Raw genomic sequence first — 23,446 nt, 5'->3', positions numbered from 1 at the left:
CTTCAAAGGGAGACTAGCTTACAATGCGACAAGAGATTCAGTGCCGTCACTTGTGGACTGAATCAGGGCAATGTATATTTTTCACAATATGCGGGCTAATCAGATTCCTATGCCAACTACAGTGGTACCTTGGTTTAAGAACAGCTTAGTTTATGAACAACTTGGAATAAGGATGCTGCAAACCCGTAAGTAGGTGTTTGGGTTTGTGAACTTTGCCTTGGAAACAGAACATGTTCCACTTCCAGTTGAGTGTGTTCCGTTTGTAAATTGAGTCCCCCGCTCCTAATCAGAGGCTTCCTGTTGAGTCTGGAGGACCCACACAACACAGAGGTGATATTTGGAGCTTTTGTTTTTGGTATTTTTTGCGTTTTTGTTTGTGTGGCTTTTTCATTTTTATTTTTTTTACTGTGACTTGTTCTTCGTTATATGGTACTGACTTTTGACTGTGACTTGTGACTGTGGCTTGTGACATCTGAAGGCAGCCCTGTTTAGGGAGGCTTTTAAAGTTTAATAGATTATATTATTTCATTTTTCTGTTGGAAGCCGCCCAGAGTGGCTGGGGAAACCCAGCCAAATGGGTGGGGTATAAATAATAAATTATTTTTTTATTATTATTATGACTTATTTTTGAGACTGTGGAACCCAGCTACTGGTTGATTGTGTGACTGCAGAAATGGATAAAAGCCCCTTCATCCAAACAATTACTATCATCAGTGCACGTAAGAATTAATTTTTATCATCTGCAATACTGTCTTGTTTATTTTATTGTACAGTACATTGATTATTGCCTTTTATGGATCAGTGGCCTCATTAGTTAGTAAAATTCATATTAAATTGCTTTTTTAGTGGTTGCTTTTCATTATCTGGAACAGATTAATCCAGGCATCCCCAAACTCGGCCCTCCAGATGTTTTGGGACTACAACTCCCACCATCCCTAGCTAACAGGACCAGTGGTCAGGGATGATGGGAGTTGTAGTCCCAAAACATCTGGAGGGCCGAGTTTGGGGATGCTTGGATTAATCCATTTTCCATTACTTTCTATGGGAAAGCATGCCTTGATTTAAGACTTCCTGAACAGATTAAGTTCGTAAACCAAGGTACCACACTGCAACCATACCTCACATATAACATGACTAGACAGGGCTCTAGCACTCTCCTGCCCTGGCCCTGCTCCCACGGTGGAGTCTACCACCTTCCGAATCTGAGCGACTTTATCTGCAAAAAACTTTGCAAAAGCATTGCAGGAGGTCTGGGGGTCCCTACCAGGCCCCGATTATGAAGGTGGTTCCTATAGATTGCGAACCACCTGAAAAAGTCTCCTGCTACTGTTTTCTGCAGATGCAATAGAAACGGTGAAGGTCGTTGGTAGGCTCGAAGTTGAGCTCTAGCTTGTGTCCAATCTGATTCAGAATGAGTTTTCCGCCACCGGCGCTCTAGCCGTCTCAGCGATTGTTTCATCACCCTCAGCTCCGGGGGAAACCACGGGGCTGTCCGGGCTCCATGCAATCGGACCAGTCAATAGCCCTGGTTAACTCCACATTCCAGCGGGCCACAAAGGAATCAGCTGAAAGGCCAGCAACATGGGATAAAACATCCCCTACCACTCTATGGCAGCCAATTGCATCCATTAAGTGGCGGGGGCGGACCATCTGGGCCCATTTAATCCTGACAGCTTTAACCTCCTCCTCCTCCTTGACTTCCCAGTCAAGAAGAAGAGTTTGGACTTGATATCCCGCTTTTCGCTCCCCTTAAGGGGTCTCAAAGCAGCTAACAATCTCCTTTCCCTTCCTCACCCACAACAAACACTCTGTGAAGTGAGTGGGGCTGAGAGACTTCAGAGAAGTGTGACTATCCCAAGGTCACCCAGCAGCTGCATGTGGAGGAGCGGAGACGCGAACCTGGTTCACCAGATTACAAGTCCACTGCTCTTAACCACTACACCACGCTGACTCAAGAAGGAGTCAATACATTTTAGATAGAGTTTTCATTTTTGAGTTGACCAAATCTGCTTCCAATCTAGAAGTCTCTTTCTCAAAGCCCCCCCCCCCTCTTTTGGTCTATTTTAATCGTTTCAAATAATTGATAGTATTGGAACCAGTCTGCTATCTGTTCTCTCATCTCTTCAAAGCTTTTTAGTTTTCATTGATTTTCTTCTTCCTTTAATAAAGTTTTATATATTGGCCAATCTCCCTTCGTATTTTTTCTTTTTACTGCAAATGCTTCAATTGGTGAAATCTACCAAGGTGTTTTTGGCTCTAAAACATCTTTATACTTCTCCCAGACCACATATGAAGATTTTCTAGTTATATGATTCACGAAGTTCTTATGAAATAAAATTAAGAGCGGGTAGCTTTGTTAGTTTGTCACAGCAAACACAAGTCTTATGGCACCCAAACAAAAGCTACAATCTTCTACTTCTTCAGATAAAGTGGTACGTCTTCGTTCCGCGGCCCTCTTTGTAAGTCGAGGTTTTCAGTTCTCGAAGCGTCACTTTGGCGCATGCACAAAGCGTGTTTTTTGCGCTTCTGCGTATGCGCTGACCGCGCGCGCCGCACTGTGCAGGTGCAGAATACGCGCGCCTGGCACGCGCAGAGAAAATACTTCCAGGGGTTGTCGAGTTCGGAAGTCGAAACCTTCGGAAGTCGAAGCGTTCGGTTGTGGAGATATGACCGTACATGAAGTGTTATACTGAGTTACAGGTAAACATATACTGATGGTTGTGGCTAGAGTCAGAAAGAAATAGGATGCAGAAAAGTATAGACGGGAATAATTATTTTATTAATAGCTGTTTCACACACAAAATCAGTGTGGTACCTTGGTTTACAAACTTAATCTGTTCAGGAAGTCTTAAACCAAGGTGTGCTTTCCTATAGAAAGTAATGGAAAATGGATTAATCCAGGCATCCCCAAACTCAGCCCTCCAGATGTTTTGGGACTACAACTCCCATCATCCCTGACCACTGGTCCTGTTAGCTAGGGATGGTGGGAGTTGTAGTCCCAAAACATCTGGAGGGCCGAGTTTGGGCCTGGATTAATCTGTTCCAGATAATGAAAAACCACTAAAACAGCAATTTAACATGAATTTTACTATCTAACGAGACCATTGATCCATAAAAGGCAATAATCAATGTACTGTACAATAAAATAAACAAGACAGTATTGTAGATGATAAAAATTAAAATTACTATTTTTTCTTACGTGCACTGATGATAGTAATTGTTTGGATGGGGGGGCTTTTATCCATTTCTGCAGTCACACAATCAACCAGTAGCTGAACTGGGTTCCACACAGTCACAAAAACAAGTCATAATAATAATAATAAATTAATTATACCCCGCCCATCTGGCTGGGTTTCCCCAGCCACTCCGCGCTGCTTCCAACAGAAAAATGAAATAATCTATTAAACATTAAAAGCCTCCCTAAACAGGGCTGCCTTCAGATGTCACAAGCCACAGTCATAAGTCACAAGCCAGTCACAAAAATGAAGTCACAAGTCAGTCAAAAGTCAGTACCATATAACGAAGAACAAGTCACCGTAAAAAAAAAATGAAAATGAGAAAGCCACACAAACAAAAATAGCAAAAACAAAAGCTCCAAATGGGTTCTCCGGACTCAACAGGAAGCCTCTGATTAGCAGAGGGGTCTCAATTTACAAACGGAACACACTCAACAGGAAGTGGAACATGTTCTGTTTCCAAGGCAAAGTTCACAAACCTGAACAATATCCATTGCCCTGATTCAGTCCACAAGTGACGGCACTGAATCTCTTGTTGCATTGTAAGCTAGTCTGCCTTTGAAGTTCATTTGTTCCAGAGAAGTGAACAAAATACAGCGAATGGGTTTCCACAGTGCCCCATCCAAAAATCCCTCAAATTATGTCCAGGGTCAACTCTAGAATTCTACGTAAAAGACTGAACATCAAGTGAAACATTTACTACACCACCACACATTAAAATGGTTTCTCCCCTGTGTGACTTCTCTGATGTTCACACTCCAAGCATTCAAAGTGTTTCACCCCTGTGTGAGTATGTTTCTGTAATGTAAGGTGTACATTCTGACGGAAACTCTTTCCACACTCCATACATTTAAATGGATTCTCCTGTGTGAGTTCTCTGATGTGTACTAAGTTTATCACGTCGGCTGTAGCACTTTCCACACTCCAAGCATTTAAAGTTTTTCACCCCAGTGTGAGTTTGCCGGTGTGTTCTAAGGGTTCCACTATGAGTGAACCTCTTCCCACACTGCATGCATTTAAATGGTTTCTCCCCTGTGTGAATTCTCTGATGTTCACTAAGTTTATTACGTTGACTGAAGCTCTTTCCACAGTCCAAGCATTTAAAGTGTTTCACCCCTGTGTGAGTATATTGATGTGTAGAAAGGTGTGCACTCTGACGGAAACTCTTTCCACACTCCATACATTTAAATGGTTTAGCCCCTGTGTGAGTTTGCAGGTGTGTTCTAAGGTTTGCACCCTGACGGAAACTCTTTCCACACTCCATACATTTAAATGGTTTCTCCCCTGTGTGAGTTCGCTGATGTAAACTAAGTGAGCTGCTACGACTGAACCGCTTTCCACACTCCATACATTTAAATGGTTTCTCCCCTGTGTGAATTCGTTGATGATCTGCATGCTTTTGACTATCACTGGAAGTCTTTCCACATTCCAAACATTTAAATGGTTTCTCCCCCGTGTGAGTTCTCTGATGTGAAGTGAGGTGTGTCTTTCGACTGAACCACTTCCCACACTCTAGACATTCAAATGGTTTCTCCCCTGTGTGAGTCCGTTCATGTATTCGAAGTGAACTACTATGACGGAATCTCTTTCCACACTCCGTACAAGTAAATGGCTTTTCCCCTGTGTGAATTAGTTGATGTTTTCTAAGTGTTCCCCCGTCACTGAAGCTCTTTTTACACTCCGTACATTTAAATGGTTTCTCCCCTGTGTGAGTTCGATGGTGTAAATTAAGCTCCCCACTCTGTTTAAAGCTCTTTCCACACTCCATACATTTAAATGGTTTCTCCCCTGTGTGACTTCGATGATGAATTTTAAGGGACCAACTTTCGCTGAAGCTCTTTCCACACTCCATACATTTAAATGGTTTCTCTCCTGTGTGAATCCACTGGTGTCTTGTAAGCTTTCCACTCTGCCTGAAGCACTTCCCACATTCCACACATTCATATTGTTTTCCCCCTGCATGATTAAATAGTCTTTCCCTCGTGTGAATTCGTTGGTGCTTTTTAAGCGTATGTTTCCGACCAAAGCTCTTTCCACACACAGTACACTTAAATGGTTTTTCAGTTTGCTGGTGTGTGGTTCGCTGGTGTGTGGTAAGGTGTGATTTGTAGCCAAAAGACTTTCCACACTCATCGCACTGAAATAGTTTTTCCCCTGTGTGAGTCTGTTGATGGTTTGCAATGAAGCTCCTTCCACATTCTGCAGAGTTCTCTCGATGGTCTGCGTCACCTGCTTTGGAGCAAAGGGGGAAATGCTTTTTAGGGTTTCAAGGAACATTTTTGTATGAAGGGTGATATATGAATTTAATAAATTAAATAAATAAATACATATTTACGTAAAGCATTTCCAAGCACCTTTACCTCTATTTCTGTATTAGTTTAGGTCATCATCATCATTTAATCATGTAGTGGGGGGAAAACATGTAAAATCGAAATCCTGTGAGATTAAAAGGTTTCTGGCTTCTCTATGAAAGCAGATTCCAGAAACAAAGAGGAGCATGGGAGAAGGCCTCTCTGCTTCCTTCTCCCTGCCTTTTCTCTCCTCTCCATCTTCTCCCCTTCCCCCCCCCCTCCTGGTCTCTATCCATCCCTGCCCCCATCTCTTATCCCCTGCAACTCACCAGATCTCTCAGAGGGCCCTGGGAGGGAATGCTCAACTGTTTTGGGGAGAGATGCAGGAGGCAGCCTGACCAGGTCTACCATCCACCTTCCTCCTTCCATACTCACTAGGTTTGCAGGATCAGTCTCTTTTATCCTTCGCGAGGCGCTCAGAAGCCAAAGCAAGCTGCATGGTGCTGTGAGGGAGGAAGAAGCAAAGGGAGCCTCAGAGAACCTGCAAGCATTTTCCTGTATACCTGAAGGAGCATTTCCACCCCCATCATTCAGCCCGGACACTGAGATCCAGCACCGAGGGCCTTCTGGCGGTTCCCTCATTGCAAAAAGCCAAGTTGCAGGGAATCAGGCAGAGGGCCTTCTCAGTAGTGGCGCCCGTCCTGTGGAATGCCCTCCCAGCAGATGTCAAGGCAATAAGCAACTATTTTCTTTTTAAAAAACAACTGAAGGCGGCCCTGTTTAGGGAAGTTTTTAATGTCTGATGCTGTACTGTTTTTAATATTTGGTTATTATTATTATTATTATTATTATTATTATTATTATTATTATTATTTCCTGCCCCAGAGGTTTAGCTGTTGAAGAGCAAGTCTCCCTGGAGTTACCACACACAGTTTCCATGGAGTCATGCCTTTTGCATCTACTTTTATCTCTGTTAGATGGGAGTTTTGGCACCGCAGCCTCCCTGGCCACAAGCTCCCAATGACTTTAATTAAAAAAAACACAGTAATAACAATTATTATTATTATTACCCCGCCCATCCGGCAGGGTTTCCCCAGCCACTGTGCTCCCCCAATGTGGAAGAAATGAATAAAAATGAATTTTATTCTTAAGGAAGGAAAAGAAGAAGAAGAAGAAGAAGAAGAAGAAGAAGAAGAAGAAGAAGAAGAAGAAGAAGAAGAAGAAGAAGAAGAAGAAGAAGAAGAAGAAGAAGAAGAAGAAGAAGAAGAAGAAGCAGCAGCAGCAGCGGAGGAGGAGTTTGGATTTGATATCCCACTTTATCACTATCCTAAGGAGTCTCAAAGAGGCTAACATTCTCCTTTCCCTTCCTCCCCCACAACAAACACTCTGTGAGGTGAGTGGAGCTGAGAGACTTCAGAGAAGTGTGACTGGCCCAAGTTCACCCGGCAGCTGCATGTGGAGATGCGGAGACGCGAACCCGGTTCACCAGATTAAGAATCCACCATTCTTAACCACCACACCACACTGACCATGCCACACTGACCATGCCTGCCTTAAGGTTCTGTGAGCAAAGAGTATCACAAACAGCCCAAAGGAGGGCCCCCTTCACAGAACTGTTTATCTACGCACAAGAATGTTTTACAACCTGAGTTTAATTGCTGGAGATCCTTAAAATGAGTCAATTGACGCCCTCTGGGTAAAGATTCCCTGGGACAAAATTTGTCCAACAATTTTGGCAGAGCATGCAGGCAGGTAAACCCAGATCGCCAACCTCACCTGGCGAATCCCAGACAACACCTTTAGCGCATGACCGGTCCAACGGAGTTCCGTTGCCGCTTGGACCTCGAAAGGGCCACCGAATTAAGGGGACACCTGTGAGACTCTACACCAGGGGTCAGCAAACTTTTTCAGCAGGGGGCCAGTCCACTGTCCCTCAGACCTTGTTGGGACGGGGACGACTATATTTTGAAGAAGGAAAAAATGAACGAATTCCTATACCCCACAAATAACTCAGAGATGCATTTTAAATAAAAGCACACATTCTACTCACGTAAAAACACGCTGATTCCCGGACCATCTGCGGACTGGATTTTGAAGGTGATTGGGCCAGATGTGGCCCCAAGGCCTTAGTTTGCCTACCCATGCTCTACACTGATCAGTTCTGGACTAGGGACTCGGGACGCGAAGGTGTTGGCTGTAAGTACACTCTGGATGCGGAACATTGAATATTTACCCATGTGGGAGAGTATAGGTTAAAACTGCAATAAGGAGACCTACAAGGCACCTGTCTCTCCAAATAGGGCTTGAAAGCCAATGTCCACAGGGGATAGAAAGGTGCGGGTAACAGAGAAACAATGAATTAAAAAGGTCTCAGAGGAGGGCAGGATAGTTCATGATACTTGACCATTGCCCGGGGGGTACGGGATGACTTGACAGAGAAGGGTGAGGTTCAATCCAAGAACCCCGCCAAGGTACATCCCACTGAAGGCAGTAACTGAGTGAGACCTGTCCTTAGCCACAGCAAAAGACAAGCTGGCTTCCTGCAGGCTCTCTATTCTAGCCTTCCTTCTTACAATCGTACAACTACTTTGCTACAATACACCAGTTCTGACCTCTAACTTTCCCATCACTATTCTCACCACTTTCCACATCGCATCTCTTCATGGGAATTGATGCCCTTTCAAGATCTCCTTTTTATTTCCCTTGTGAAGTAAAATTGGATCACAGACTCCAGAGATGGCCAGTCTCATAAGTTAGAACTGTGAATCCATTCTCCTTCACAATGCAAAGTCAAAACAATTAATTTTTAATTAATTTTAATACCATAGTTTTCATCCTTCGATCCGGATCCCCAGATTGTGTTCAGGATATGTGAGTTGAAGGACGGATGTGAGAAGTAGCTGTTTTGAAAAGAGGAAAGTAAAAAGGCAGAGAAACGGCAGGACAAGATGATGGCAGCTGTAGTAAAAGAGGCTCAAAGAAGTGAGATGGACAAGACTAGGGGAAAGGAATGTTTGCGCCTATTGCAAGCAGACAAGAGATTGGAAAAGGGAATGTTGTAAAAGGTTAGAGGATGTGACAGATTGGAGAGGAACAGGAGCAGGAACAGGAACAGGAGAGGAGAGGATAAGGAGCTATGAGGGCCGATGGCCTCCAGGATTAGGGGAATCAGGGGTCCAGCACCTCCTGGAAAAATACTAAGGGGACGCCATGGTAAAACTCCAAATCAGGGGTGCCACTATAGAAGCATTGATATTGATATGTATGTTTGCTTAACACCCCCTGCATTGTAAAGGGGGTTGGACTGGATGACCTTTAAGGATACCTTCCACCTTTGCAGCCCCATGATTTCATGATATTAAGAATTAAGCATGTTGAACTAAGTAGCAAAAATGTGTTAGTTGAAGAACTTGAAGGTTGGGTAGCATTTTCTGTTTCTGTCCCTACCTTCACAAAAAACTGGAAACATGCATTTAGAAAATGTTAACTGAAACTCGCCCGGTGGCATTGTTGGGGCGAGACATATTAACTAAGCTTCAAGCTGAAATTAGCTTTAAATGAAAATAAATGATATTAATAGTATCAAAGGTAGAGGGTTCAAATTATAAAGCGACACTTCGTGCAGCTGAGAACCCAGAGTGCCAGAGAGGGGAAGTGGGAGGAACTGGGGAACTCCCTGGGGCAATTCTGAGTTATTGTCAGGAGGCAGCTCTGCAAGAGCAAAAATGCAATACCCTTCCGTGCTAGATTAAAATTTGGAGCAAAGATTGTTAATCAGTCATAATATCCGCTGTCATTGGAAATAAGGAGAGGATTGAAAGTTACAATGGACAGGATTTCACCAAGGTTTCATGGCATCGCCTACACATTTTGGAGGACAGTTGCAAAGGAACTTAGAGGGATGGAAAGCCCAGCACCCTGAAATCATATGCGGATGACAAGCCAAAGAATAGGAGCAATGCATAGATGCCACCATCTCCTTGTTAAATCATTAAGGAGAAGCAGGATAGAAAGTATCTAAGGATAAAGCCCAGATTGGAAAAGAACGAGTGACTTTTATTGGATATGAATTGAGAAACAGGACCAGGGCCTTGGAACAGACATAGTTCAAGTTAATCTTGGATAATCCACTCTCTATGAGCCCCAAAGCCCTAAGATCATCTTTGGTACTAACAGGATTCTGTCGAAACTGGATACCACTATATGAGGGCTGGCACAGTCCTTGTATAGTTCTCCTATAAAAGAGAACATAAAGAACTGGAAATGGACTAAAGAAATGAAAAATGCCTTTATTTTATTATATAACACTTATAAGAATTAGTGCCTTATAATTTTTTTGCCAGCTTGATGTTGGAGCTCGGTTTGTGTGGACCACATGGCTGTGTGTGGGTGCTCAGTGAATGGATTTCGGTTTGCCTGACCTCTGAAAAATACCTCTGGAATCTGCCTGGTCATGGTGTAGACTCCTTTTTGACACAGAGTAATTTGATGCCCTCTGGGTCAGTGTGCCAGTGTGGTGTAGTGGTTAAGAGCGGTAGACTCCTAATCTGGGGAACCAGGTTTGTGTCCCCGCTCCTCCACATGCAGCTGCTGGGTGACCTTGGGCTAGTCACGCTTCTCTGAAGTCTCTCAGCCCCACTCACCTCACAAAGTGTTTGTTGTGGGGGAGGAAGGGAAAGGAGAATGTTAGTCGCTTTGAGACTCTGTGGGTAGTGATAAAGTTGGATATCATATCCAAACTCTTCTTCTTCTTCCTCTTCTTCTTCTAAAGATCCCTGGGACAGATTTGTCCAACACCTTGCCAATGTGTTTCCCCGCTCCTGTCTCCATCCATCCCTGCCCCCATCTCTTTCCCCCTGCAACTCACCAGATCTCTCTGAGGGCCCTGGGAGGAAATGCTCAACAGTTTTGGGGAGGGATGCAGGAGGCAGCCTGACCAGGTCAACCGTCCACCTTCCACCTTCCATCCTCGCTAGGTTTGCAGGATCAGACTCTCTCATCCTTCCTAGGGAGCTCAGAAGCGAAAACAAGCTGCAGGTTCCTGAGAAGGAAGAAGACCTTCAGAGCTTCAGAAGGAGCTTCAGAGCTTCAGGAGGAGCTTAAGAGACCTGCAAGCATTTTCCTGCCACAGACATTTAGCTGTTGAGGGGTAAGTCTTTCACTGTTTCCATGGTGAAAGAGGGGTGTCTTTCTCCTGAAACCCACCATGCAAGAAACCCCAGCTGCCTAGATGGCAGGGATATCAATAATAACATAATTGTTGTTATTGTTATTGTTATTGTTGTTGTGGTGGTGATGACCTGAAAGAGGACCTTCTTGAGAAAACTAAGAGGACAAGAACATTAAAAGTGAATTTATCTATGAGACCATTGTAAACAGATGAAAACATTAGCAGGATTTTAACCACACTTGTAAGGTATTAAAATCATGGATAATTCAGATGGATAGAAAAAATATGGACAACGAACGGATATGCAGTTGTAGATGGTAATATTAGGACCCACGAAGGGGATAGGGGGGAAGTCACGAGATGCAGAGTAATCTCTGTTTATGGATTTGTCATTTATTTGGTTATAAATGTATTTGTTACTTTAAAAAAAAATTATTTAAAAACCTTGTCCAAAAAGGGGATATCAGCAACTAGCCAGCAGTCCTGCAGTGGAAATAGCACCTAAAATTCAAAAGCCTGGATGTTTTTCCTCTTTACCATCCATCTATCGATCCATCTGTGTCCCTATCTCCACTCTCCTGGAACTCACCAGATCTCTCTGAGGGTCCTTGGAGAGAACAGTCAGAGGTTGTGGGAGACAGCCTGACCAGGTCAACCGTCCACCTTCCTCCTTCCGTCCTCGCCAGGTTTGCAGGATCAGCCTCTTTCATCCTTCGTGAGGCGCTCAGAAACCAAAGCAAGCTGCAGGGTCCTGGGATGGAGGAAGAAGCAATGGGAGCCTCAGAGACCCTGCAAGCATTTTAATGCCCCCAGAGGTTTAGCTGTTGAAGGCTAAGTCTCCCTGTGTGTGGAGTTACCACACACAGTTTCCATGGTGAAAGAGGGGGGCCTCCCTCTTCAAACCCACCATGCAGGAAAACCCAGCTGGGTGGGATTATACATAATATTATCATCATCATCATCAGAATAGTGTCATGCCTTTTGTGTCTACTTTTGCCTGTGTTAGATGGGAGTTTGGCATTGCAGCCTCCCTGGCCACAAGCTCCCAGTGACTTCAATTTTTAAAAAACCCACAATAACAACAATTATTATTATTATTACCTCAGCCATCTGGCAGGGTTTCCCCAGCCACAAACTCCCTTCCTCCAGCCTGCCTTCCTTTCCACTGAAGCCCCTCCCCCGGTCATGTGCCCTAGGAGAGAATGTGGCTACACACACAAAGAAAGACAGAAAATTATGCAGGAAGAAATATCTGCATATAAAAAGGAGAAATAGGGAAGGGGGGAATTATAATATGTAAAAGAAAAGAAATTAGCAGTATGAACCGTGGAAAGGACGGAGGGGGGGAGTCGACATTAAATGTGTATATTATATTTGGGTGAATGTTATTTGTAAAAAGAAAACGAAAAATGGAATTTATTATAAGATTCCAGAGAGGGGCGTCCCGTTGGGCTGCAGTAGATTGTGATGGATTGCTTTGAAGTCAATTCAGCGCCAAATGATATTAATAAAGAATCGTTCCCCCCTCATCGCCCTGCGCGTATTTTGCCAGAACAAAGGCAGCAACCCTAAGCAATTCTGACCCACATCGACCGAAGCGCTGCCTCGCAGGAGCTCCGGCTTCTCCTATAGGAGGAGGCGGGCAGGAATCCAGCTTCCAGGGAAGAAAGGTTTGGGGGGGGGATAGGACCCCCACGCCTCGTGTAGGGATGTGACTTAAAGGAGATGTGGGCTTCCCTCCCAGAGATCCTTCCACTCCTCCCTCAGCCCCCCAACATCCTCGTATTCGGCTCCCCCACCCACGAAATCTCCCCTGTGCCCAAAGGTCCCCCTTGGCACGACTCACCCCTCGCCCTGCGCGTCGCATCTCTGCCGTGCGCACCTTGCTCTGCATCGGGAGGGACCACCCAAGACGAGCGGGGAGGGGAGGGGAGGTGGGGGGATAGAGGGAGGGTCCCGTTCCAGGCCCCTCTAGGCAGGTGGACGACTCTCCATTCGCTTAACCCTACCATGGGCTCCCTCGCCCACCCAAATAGCACTACTACCTGCGCGCCTCGCGAGCGCCTCGCCAGTGTCAAAGAGGAGGGATCCGGATCCCGCGGAGAGGGGCGCTGGATTTGAGGCTGCGGTGCAAAGGCAGACGGGCTGGAGGATAGGGGCCCCGTGGGCATCACTTTCACGGCAGTGTGTGTGTGTGTGTGTGTGTGTTGGCATTAAATGCTCTTGCAGAAAAATGGACCACACTCAGGATGCAAGCCCTTTGCAAAGGCGTCTCTGGAAGAACAGGCAAGATCTGCAACTCAAGAGCATCCCCCCTCCCCTCCCCCCATAGCATCTTTCCTTTCCCCCTCCTTTACCTGCCTGGCTTGGCAGCTCCTTCCTTAGAAAGGCTAGGTTCATTCTTCCTCTCCCTGACAGGGTGTAAATTACTTCCGCCTTCTCTCTGCTTTAGTGGATTTCATGTGTTGCACAGGAGCCACCTCCCTAGGAGCCGTGGGGGCTTCACTCTCCCCCCCCCATAAAATATTTGAGAGGGCCAGGTCCTTCCCCTCAGTTTGATGGGCATTGCCATTCAAATGGGGGGGGGTGCACTGCGTCATGTAATCAATTACGCGGGACGGAGATTACCTGGACCCCCCCACACACAATATTTTCTTCATTGCCACCCCCATTAGGTTGCATAGCATTATTTTAACATTGGCAACCTGCCTTTCCTCCAACAAGCTCGGGGCAATGTACACACTTCTTCTCCCCCCTCTCCATCTTATTCCCCCAACCAACCTGTGACAGGGGCGTAGCAGGGGGGTGATGCCAGCAGGGCAGTGGCCCCGGGGAAGATTTTTGAGGGGGCACAAAGCAGGCACTGTCTGCAGGCGCCCCCAGCGCAGCCCAACACTCCTCTCCCATAGTTGGAGGAACCAACCAACCATGGAGGTTGTGTTTTTGTTTTGTTTTTAAATTATTTATGCTTTTCCGATTTATACATTTCATCAAATTTACAATCATCTTAAGATTTCAAAACTTGACTCTCTTCCCTCTTTTTCCGCAGTTCCTTAAATCTATTTTTCATATCTTCTGCTGCATATCCATACTGTCTTAAATTGCTCATTTATTCATCCACCTTACAAATATACACTTATAATACTGCAGGTTATTACAATAATGCTATGAATGTTCTTACTGTATCTGTTTACTGTTTATCTGTAACTATTCAATAAACCATTTCCATTCTTTCATAAAAAGTTTGTTTTCTTGATTTCTTATTCTTCTGTTAAGTTTCACCATTTCTGCATCTATATAAATAAAAATGTAAGTGACAGTCTGTGCCCGTCCCGAAATCTCCTAAACCACTTGACCGATTGACGTGAAATTTTGACATAGTGTTCCAGTCCAATACGTGTGTGTTTGCATACACTTAGATTATATAGCTGTTACTCCTGTCACAGGTAAAAACATGATTTTACTCCCTATGTTGGACGTAAAGAAAATAGCTCCCTCTGGTGGACGTCAAAGGAACAGACGCTATAGTAAAACAAAGGAGAGATGAGTCACATGCTCCATTATCCAATGTAAGTAAACACGTGGCTGGCCAAAACTCTGTGCTAACACTGAGGAGCAAAAAAAACCCAGCAGACAAAAATACCTCCAGTGGAAACTAAACATCTGCCCTTAAGGAAGAGAGCCAATTGAATAAAGCGGTGGGAGGGATTTGTCAGAACACGCGTGGGTGGGGGAGTCTTTTTTGCGAGGGGGAGAGAGAGTGCGCTCGGGGTGGTGGGTGTCGACCACCAGCATTACGCTTTCCATTTTTAAGTTCGGAATAGAGTAGTTGCTTTGGAAGACAATCATCAGGCGTCCGCACAACATGACCAGTCCAAAGAAGCTGATGTTGAAGAATCATTGTTTCAACACTGGTTTAGTTTAGGTACAGTTCGGTACACTGGTACAGTTTGGGTAGTTCTATCCCTATAATTCCCACCCACCCATTTTTGTTTTTTTTACAAATGTTATTTTAAACATCCTTTTCAATTAATTATATATCATTTCCCAGGAAGCTTTAACCTTTATACAAGTGGCTTGTCCCCTGTGTGAATTCGCTGGTGCTTCCGAAGTGCTCCACTAGCAATGAAGCACTTTCCACACTCAATACACTGAAATGGTTTTTCCCCTGTGTGAGTTCGTAAATGTACTCTAAATGCTGAACCTTCTCGGAAGCTCTTCCCACACTCCATACATTTCAAGGGTTTCTCCCCTGTGTGAATTCGCTGATGTTTCCGAAGTGTTCCACTAGCAATGAAGCACTTTCCACACTCCAAACATTTAAAAGGTTTCTCCCCTGTGTGAGTTCGTACATGTACACTAAATGCTGAACCTTCTCGGAAGCTCTTCCCACACTCCATACATTTCAAGGGTTTCTCCCCTGTATGAATACGTTGATGTACAGTAAGGTGTCCACTCTGATTAAAGCCCTTTCCGCATTCCAGACATTTAAAAGGTTTCTCCCCTGTGTGAGTTCGTAGATGTATCTTAAGCTTTGGATTTTCATTGAAGTCCTTTCCGCACTCCATGCATTTAAATGGCCTCTCCCCTGTGTGAGTTCGCTGGTGTGTGGTAAGGTGTGATTTCTGACTGAACGACTTTTGACACTCCATACATTGCCATGCCTTCTCCCCTGTGTGAGTTAGTTGGTGTCTTGCAAGGTTTCCTTCGTCACTGAAACATTTCCCACACAACATACATTTAAAGGGTTTCTCCCTTGTGTGTATTTGTAGATGTCTTGAAAGGTCTCTACCTACGCTGAAGCACTTTTTGCATTCCATGCATTTAAAAGGCTTCTCCCCTGTGTGAGTTCGCTGGTGTCTGGTAAGGTGTGATTTGTAGCCAAAAGACTTTCCACACTCCATACATTCGTATGGTTTTCCCCCTGTGTGAGTTTGTTGGTGCCGTTCAAGCGTATAATTCCGACCGAAGCTCTTCCCACACTCATTACACTGAAATGGTTTCCCCCCTGTGTGAGTTTGTTGGTGCTGTTCAAGCGTATTTTTCCGACCAAAGCTCTTTCCACACACAGTACAATGAAATGGTTTACTCCCTGCGTGAGTCTGTTGATGGTTTGTAAGGTCTCCACCAGCAATGAAGCTCATTCCACATTCTGCAGATTTCTGTTGATTGTCTGCGTCACCTGCTTTGGAGCAAAGGGGGGAAATGCTTTTAGGGTTCCAAGGAACATCTTTGTATGAAGGGCAATATATAAATTACATAAATAATTATAATTGTCTAGAAAAAATATAAGTGGTAGAGGTGCTTCGAATAAATAAATAATCTATAATTACTGAAAGGATTTTCCATAACACCCTTTACCAATATTTATGTATTACTTTAAGTAATCATCATTTAATCGTGTAGTGGGGAGGAAACCTGTAAAATCAAAATCCTGTGAGATGAAAAAGGTTTCTGGCTACTCTATGAAAGCAGATTCCAGAAACAAAGAGGAGAATGGGAGAAGGCCTCTCTGTTTCCTTCTTCCTGCCTTTTCTTTCCTCTCCATCTTCTCCCCTTGCCAATGTGTTTTCCCCCTCCTGTCTCTATCCACCCCCTACCCCCATCTCTTTCCCCCTGAAACTCACCAGATCTCTCTGAGGGTCCTGGGAGGGAATCCTCAACTGTTTTGTGGAGGGATGCAGGAGGCAGCCTGACCAAGTAAACTGTCCATCTTCCACCTTCCATCCTCACTAGGTTTGCAGGATCAGCCTCTTTGGTCCTTCCTGAGGAGCTCAGAAGCTGCAGGTTCCTGGGAGGGAAGAAGACGCAAAGGGAGCCTCAAGAGTCCCTTCAGGGATTCTCCTGCCCAAAACATTCTCCTGCCCCAGAGAAGCCCGTTCCCCCTTCCCAACAGGAGCCCCATTTTTAAAGGTTTTTTTGTGATACCAATTCAATCTGTCCTCTCCCCGCCGGGGCTTCCTTATGAGTAAATCTGCACAGGGCTGCTCTGCCTATTCCTCCTTTTCTGACAGCCAGAAACATGCACCAGGTGAGACTTCGGAGAAGGATGTTCCCCTCCCTCCCTCCAGCCAGGGCTTTTTTGACTTTTGTGCTTGCCATCTTGGAACTCTGGCACTGCAGTCGCCCTCCTTCTCCCCCCACCCATTTAGGGGAAAGGGGTGCAACTCTTAAGAACATCACGAGAGTCCTGCTGGGTCAGGCCAAATGGCCCACCTAGTCAGCCTCCTGACCTCAGGGTGGCCAACCAGATTTAGGTGGGAAGCTTCTTTGCATGCATAAAATTGCCAGGATCAATCCCCAGCCAGATAGGGCTGAGAGGAACTCCCTGCCTGCGAAACCCCAAAGAAACATTGCTGCCAGTCTGTGTCAGCAACACTGACCCAGGAGAACCAATGGTCTAATTCGGAGTCGTGCAGCATCCTACCTTGGGAGCCCCCAGTCCCCGGGGGAGATGCAGTTTCCAAGTAGGAAGGGGGGGAGGAATTGGGACCCCCCCCTTCCCCTCATTTTTGGATGTGACTTTAAGGAGAGTGCTGGGCCGGAGGGAGAAGCCAAGGCAGCCCCTCCGGAGATTTCCCTGCCAGCACCCAAGATGGAGCCCTTTTGCCCAAAGGCCACGTGTCTCTCTCTCTCTCCACCCCAGGGGTGCCAACTTGAATTAAACATTGGGGGGGGAAGGAAATCCCCACCCCACATAACTGATCACATGACACAGTGCACAGACACCCACCCACCCCACGCCCAATCAAGTGTTTTATTGTGGGGGCCAAAGCCCTCATGGCCCCATGGAACCATAGAACTGTGGAGCTGGAAGGTACCCTGAGGGTCATCTAGTCCAACCCCCCCCCCCCCGCAATGCAGGGGTCGCAAGGAAAGCACCTGCCAAATATAGGTGCCCATCCTCTTTCCCCACTTGAAGCCACCACTTATCATGGGGCTCCCACTTCTGAGCCCCCCCAAAAAAACCCTCCCCCCGGGGGGCGTAGGTGGGTCTCTCAGTGCCCCCCCAACAGCCTCCTCTGCACCCCCATCGCCCCCAGGCTCCCCTTTGCCCAAAGGACTCACCGCCCCAGAGGCCTCCCAAGACAAGCGGAAAAAATGGGACGAGACGAGGAGAGGGAGAGAGGGGCCTTTTGCAGACCGCTCTAGGCAGCCCAGCTCTCTCTCTCCCTTTAACCCTTACGTGGCCTCGCCGCTCGGGGATTCCTGCCCAGGGAAAAAGCGGGCGAGGCACTGGGAGGGATCCGGATCCAGCCGTGAGATCCCGCCAGATTCAGGACATGGCAACGCTTGGCTAGGCTCCCACGCTGGGAATGGGGCATCCATAGGGGCCAACTCCTAGGGGCCCAGGGATTTTCCCCAGAGGGAGTCAATTGCTCTGGGAGGAGGAGTCTGACACAAGCTCAGCCGAAACCAAACAGCTGGCAATTCCGAGCCCCATTCTGCTCCGGCATCCTGCAAGCCCGCAGTGCTTTGGGGGGCAGTGCAGAGCCTGCTGTATCCCAGGAGAATATCGTCGAAAAGTGCATTTATTTCAGTAATGCAACTTATTTTTTTTTATTTTTCTTTTAATTTTTACAAATGCTTTCTTTTGGAAATCCCACAGTAATAAAACAAATAGCTACAATAATACAAAAATAAACATCCGCCGAGCGGACTTTTTACGGGGGGGGGCAGGAAAACCCTGGGCATGTGCTGCCAATCAGCAGCGACTACTATTAAGCTAGATGGATCTATGGTCTGTCTTGGTATTTGACAGCTTCCTATATGCCTGTAACAGGAAAGCAGAAGAACTGGGAAAAGCATGGACTGGTGGTGAGAAGAGGAAAAAGTCTTCTCACAACTTAAAAGACTAATGCATTAATTTTTTTTCTGAAATATTTTTATTGGTTTTTACACACAAAAAGAAAGTAGTAAAAAACAAAACAAAAAATTGAACATATAATTTCATGAGACTCTCCGAATCCCCTACATGGGTCCTTATAACATTTCCCCTAAATCTGCATATGCATATCAGTACATTTCCCATAATTTCCATTTCTTTGAATTGTTCATATCTTTAGTTTCTTTACAAATGATCACATGATGGCATATGTTTTACTTCCACATAGTGGGAAGTGACGGAGACAGGATGTTTATGTTACTGTGTTCCGTTTGTCCTTTGTCCTTTCTCTCTTTGCTGTTTGATGAGAAAGAGGAAGGAGCTAAGTCAGAATGCTCCAAGTGTATTATATGTGAATAAAGTAGTTTAGCCAAAATGCTGAGCTATTGAGTATGTTACGCAAACTGCTAACACTCTGCTGTTCCTAAGTGTGCTGACGCCTCTTGGTATCCGTCGCTGTGATGTTCGGGCTGAAGAAAGCTTTTGAAGCTCCCAAACGATCGACCAGGAGGGAGAGAACATGCTAGCTGGGCATGTGTCTCTATCGGAGACGATTCTGAAAAGTTGTGAAATTATGGGAGAGGCAGAGGAGGAGAGGGAAGCAGAAGAGAGGGAAGCAGAGCAACAGCTGACATAGTAGGGGGGGGGGCTTCAGGAAATAATCCACGGTTCAAGAAGAGGCAAAAAAAAAAGACTGATGGGGATTGCCATTCAAATGGTGAGTCTGTGCCTTGACATGTGATTTACCTACCCACCCACCCCCCAATATTTTATGATAGATATTACCAAGCATGCCCTGTGTTCCAGAAGGTGAGGTAGATAGGAGATAAAAGTTAAGATCCCTGAAAGCCTTTATCCATCTTCACTGGACCATTTTGACCTCAAAAACCTTCACCCATATTGCCTTGCTCACACTGAAGCTCTGAGTTAATGTCTGACCAAATCTCCCCCCCCCCCGCATGACTTCGGTGATGATTTCTATACGTCCCACTATCAGTGAAAGTATTTCCACACTCCATACATTTAAATGGTTTCTCCCGTGTGAGTTCGCAGATGTGAAGTAAATGGACTATGCCACCTGAACCACTTTCCGCACTCCATACATTTGAATGGCTTCTCACCTGTGTGAATTGTTTGGTGTCTCCTAAGCTGAACGGCTTTCCACATTCCATACATTCAAATGGTTTCTCCCCTATGTGAGTTCGTTGATGGATCATCAGGTTTACCTTCTTGCTGAAGCTCTTCCCACACTCCATACATTGAAATGGCCTCTCCCCTGTATGAGTCATTTGGTGTAGCCTAAGCTTACAGCTTAAAATGAAGCTTTTCCCACACTCCATGCATTTAAATGGTTTCTTCCCCGTGTGACTCCGTTGCTGAATTCTAAGGTTTCCACTTTGACTGAAGCTCTTTCCACACTCTATGCATTTAAATGGCTTCTCCCCTGTGTGAGTTCGCAGATGTTTACTGAAGCTTCCAAGGTCAACTCTAGAATTCTATAATTCTACGTAAAAGACTGAACATCGAGTGAAACATTTACTATACACCACACATTAAAATGGTTTCTCCCGTGTGACTTCTCTGATGTTCACTAAGTTTATAACATTGACTGAAGCTCTTTCCACATTCCAAGCAATTAAAGTGTGAGTTTGCTGGTGTGAGTTTGCTGGTGTGTTCTAAGGGTTAAGTATGCTTCAGGTTGAGTACTCTGCGTACCGTCTGGAATGGATTAATCCACTTACCATTACTTTCAATGGGAAAATTCACTTCAGGTTAAGTAGGCTTCAGGATAAGTACAGACTTCTGGAACCAATTGTGTACTTAAACCGAGGTACCACTGTAGACACAAAAGGCATGACTCCAATGATGATGATGATGTTATTTATATCCCACCCATCTGGCTGGGTTTCCCCAGTCACTCTAGGTGGCAGGGTTTTCTTCCAAAGTGTGTTTGAAGAGGAAGGCCCCCCTCTTTCACCATGGAGGGATGGAAAGCCCAGCACCCTGAAATCACCTGGTGCAATATGCGGATGACATGCCAAAGAATATGAACAATGCGTAGATGCCACCATCTCCTTATTAAATCATTAAGGAGAAGCAGTATATAAAGTGTCTAAGGAAAAAGCCCAGATTGGAAAAGAACAGGTGATTTTTATTGGATATGAATTGAGAAAAGGGACCAGGGCCCTTGGAACAGAGAGAGGTCAAGTTATTTTGGATAATCCACTCCCTATGAGCCCCAAAGCCCTGAGGTCATCTTTGGAGCTAACAGGATTCTGTCAAAACTGGGTACCAGTGTATGAGGTCTGGCACAGTCCTTGTATAATTCTCTTATAAAAGAGAACATAAAGAACTGGACTCCTGTCTCCATCTATCCCTGCCCCATCTCTCCTTCCCCCCTGAAACTCACCGCTCACTGCTAAGTGATTCCAACATAGGTGCATTCTCATACAGTTACAATCAACCATTGGCAAACATAAAAACCATAATCAATATAAGACATAGAAAACAATACAGAAAGCAAACGATACATTATTGGTATAAGTTCCCTGGCGAAGGACATTTCTCAGTCTATCATGACCCAGAGCCTAGTTATTTCGCCATAAGAACATTCCTTTTCTTAATTCAGGCATTCTCAAAATCCAGGCGTTCTGCCAAATGTAGGAACAAAACATGCTGGACAGAAAGGCATATGAGCATAGATTCCTATACTGTACCAGGTGGCCTGTATGTAAACAAGGAAACTAACTGGCAGAAAACAGCACCTCTCATAATCTCTCTAGTAGGCCAAAAAGACACAGAGAAGATGGTTTTAGGAAAGCAATTATACATGGCTCATTTCTCGCAGTTTTGTACCTGAAAAGCATAGGCTCACATCTAAAGGCCTACACCTGCTTACATCACAAGGTGTATACTCTGACAGAAACTTTCCACACTCCATACATTTACTGTAAATGGATTCTCCTGTGTGAGTTCTCTGATGTTTACTAAGTTCATCACGTCGGCTGTAGCTCTTTCCACACTCCAAGCATTTAAAGTGTTTCACCCCGTGTATGTTTATGTAATGCAAGGTGTGCACTCTGACGGAAAATCTTTCCACACTCCATACATTTAAATGGATTCTCCTGTGTGAGTTCTCTGATGTGAGTTTGCTGGTGTGTTCCAAGGGTTCCACTATGACTGAACCTCTTTCCACACTGATGGCACTGAATCTCTTGTTGCATTGTCATGCTAGTCTCCCTTTGAAGTTCATTTGTTCCAGAGAAGTGAACAAAATACAGTGAATGGGTTTCCACAGTGCCCCATCCAAAAATCCCTCAAATTATGTCCAGGGTCAACTCTAGAATTCTATAATTCTACATATAAGACTGAACATCGAATGAAACATTTACTATACACCACACATTAAAATGGTTTCTCCCGTGTGACTTCTCTGATGTTCACGAAGTTTATAACATCGACTGAAGCTCTTTCCACACTCCAAGCATTTAAAGTGTTTCACCCCGTGTATGTTTATGTAATGCAAGGTGTGCACTCTGACGGAAACTCTTTCCACACTCCAAACATTTAAATGGATTCTCCTGTGTGAGTTCTCTGATGTTTACTAAGTTTATCACGTCGGCTTTAGCTCTTTCCACACTCCAAGCATTTAAAGTTTTTCACCCCAGTGTGAGTTTGCCGGTGTATTCTAAGGCCTGCACTATGAGTGAACCTCTTCCCACACTGCATGCATTTAAATGGTTTCTCCCCTGTGTGAATTCTCTGATGTTCAATCTGATGGTAACGTCGACTGAAGCTCTTTCCACACTCCAAACATTTAAATGGTTTCTCCCCCGTGTGAGTTCGCTGATGTGAAGTGAGGCGCGTCTTTCGGCTGAACCACTTTCCACACTTTAGACATTCAAATGGTTTCTCCCCTGTGTGAGTTCGTTCATGTACTCGAAGTGAAGTACTATGACGGAAACTCTTTCCACACTCCGTACAAGTAAATGGCTTTTCCCCTGTGTGAATTCGTTGATGTTTTCTAAATGTTCCACTATCAGTGAAGCTCTTTCCACACTCCACACATTTAAATGGTTTCTCCCCTGTGTGAGTTCGATGATGTAAATTAAGTTCCCCACTCTGATTAAAGCTCTTTCCACACTCCATACATTTAAATGGTTTCTCCCCTGTGTGACTTCGATGATGAATTTTAAGGGACCAACTTTCGCTAAAGCTCTTTCCACATTCCAAACATTTAAATGGTTTCTCCCCCGTGTGAGTTCGCTGATGTCTAGTGAGGTGTGTCTTTCGGCTGAACCACTTTCCACACTTTAGACATTCAAAAGGTTTCTCCCCTGTGTGAGTCCGTTGATGTATTTGAAGTGAAGTACTATGACGGAAGCTCTTTCCACACTCCATACAAGTAAATGGCTTTTCCCCTGTGTGAATTTGTTGATGTTTTCTAAGTGTGGCCTTTTTACTGAAGCTCTTTTTACACTCTATACATTTAAATGGTTTCTCCCCCGTGTGAGTTTGCTGATGTGAAGTGAGGTGTGCACTCTGACGGAAACTCTTTCCACACTCCATACATTTAAATTGTTTAACCCCTGTGTGAGTTTGCAGGTGTGTTCTAAGGCCTGCACTATGAGTGAACCTCTTCCCACACTGCATGCATTCAAATGGTTTCTCCCCTGTGTGAATTCATTGATGTTCTGCATGCGTTCGACTATCACTGGAAGTCTTTCCACATTCTGGGGGATCCAAACGTGGGACGCGGCCTTACACCGAGGCAGCCCTTCGGTCGACGTGGGTCATAATTGCTTAGGGTTGCTGCCTTTGTTCCGGCAAAATACGCGCAGGGCGGTGAGGGGGGAGCGATTCT

General features: G+C 45.1%; 3 protein-coding genes across 5 annotated transcripts; all 3 read right to left on the bottom strand.

The window, feature by feature from the left end:
- Positions 1–3,605: 3,605 nt before the first annotated feature.
- On the bottom strand, positions 3,606–12,330 carry LOC118080189 (oocyte zinc finger protein XlCOF22-like). 3 transcript variants are annotated; one of them, XM_060269321.1, is made up of 5 exons: positions 11,799–12,330; positions 11,287–11,448; positions 10,395–10,568; positions 5,963–6,030; positions 3,606–5,468 (listed from the first exon to the last, which is right to left on the bottom strand). In XM_060269321.1, exon 5 carries the CDS (start codon positions 5,086–5,088, stop codon positions 4,087–4,089), a length of 1,002 nt encoding a protein of 333 aa, XP_060125304.1. In that variant the 5' UTR covers positions 5,089–5,468; positions 5,963–6,030; positions 10,395–10,568; positions 11,287–11,448; positions 11,799–12,330; the 3' UTR covers positions 3,606–4,086. The 3 variants fall into 3 exon arrangements, with proteins under 3 accessions (XP_060125304.1, XP_060125301.1, XP_034961008.2); XM_060269318.1 differs by having other exon boundaries at positions 3,606–6,030; XM_035105117.2 differs by lacking the exons at positions 10,395–10,568; positions 11,287–11,448; positions 11,799–12,330 and adding an exon at positions 9,962–10,115.
- Positions 12,331–13,062: 732 nt separating this feature from the next.
- LOC118081343 (zinc finger protein 883-like) lies at positions 13,063–21,018 on the bottom strand. The gene is made up of 6 exons (XM_060272230.1): positions 20,993–21,018; positions 19,478–20,070; positions 17,884–17,906; positions 17,766–17,830; positions 16,325–16,488; positions 13,063–15,882 (listed from the first exon to the last, which is right to left on the bottom strand). The coding sequence occupies exons 1-6, from the start codon at positions 21,016–21,018 to the stop codon at positions 14,762–14,764; spliced, it is 1,992 nt and encodes a 663-aa protein (XP_060128213.1). The 3' UTR covers positions 13,063–14,761.
- On the bottom strand, positions 20,946–23,310 carry LOC132591290 (zinc finger protein ZFP2-like). The gene has a single exon (XM_060269314.1). The coding sequence runs from the start codon at positions 23,233–23,235 to the stop codon at positions 22,207–22,209; it is 1,029 nt and encodes a 342-aa protein (XP_060125297.1). The 5' UTR covers positions 23,236–23,310; the 3' UTR covers positions 20,946–22,206.
- Between the last annotated feature and the right edge of the window lie 136 nt (positions 23,311–23,446).

Source organism: Zootoca vivipara, chromosome 2 (genome assembly GCF_963506605.1).
Source record: "Zootoca vivipara chromosome 2, rZooViv1.1, whole genome shotgun sequence".
NCBI lineage: Eukaryota > Metazoa > Chordata > Lepidosauria > Squamata > Lacertidae > Zootoca > Zootoca vivipara.
This window is presented reverse-complemented; position numbering and strand designations above follow the sequence as displayed.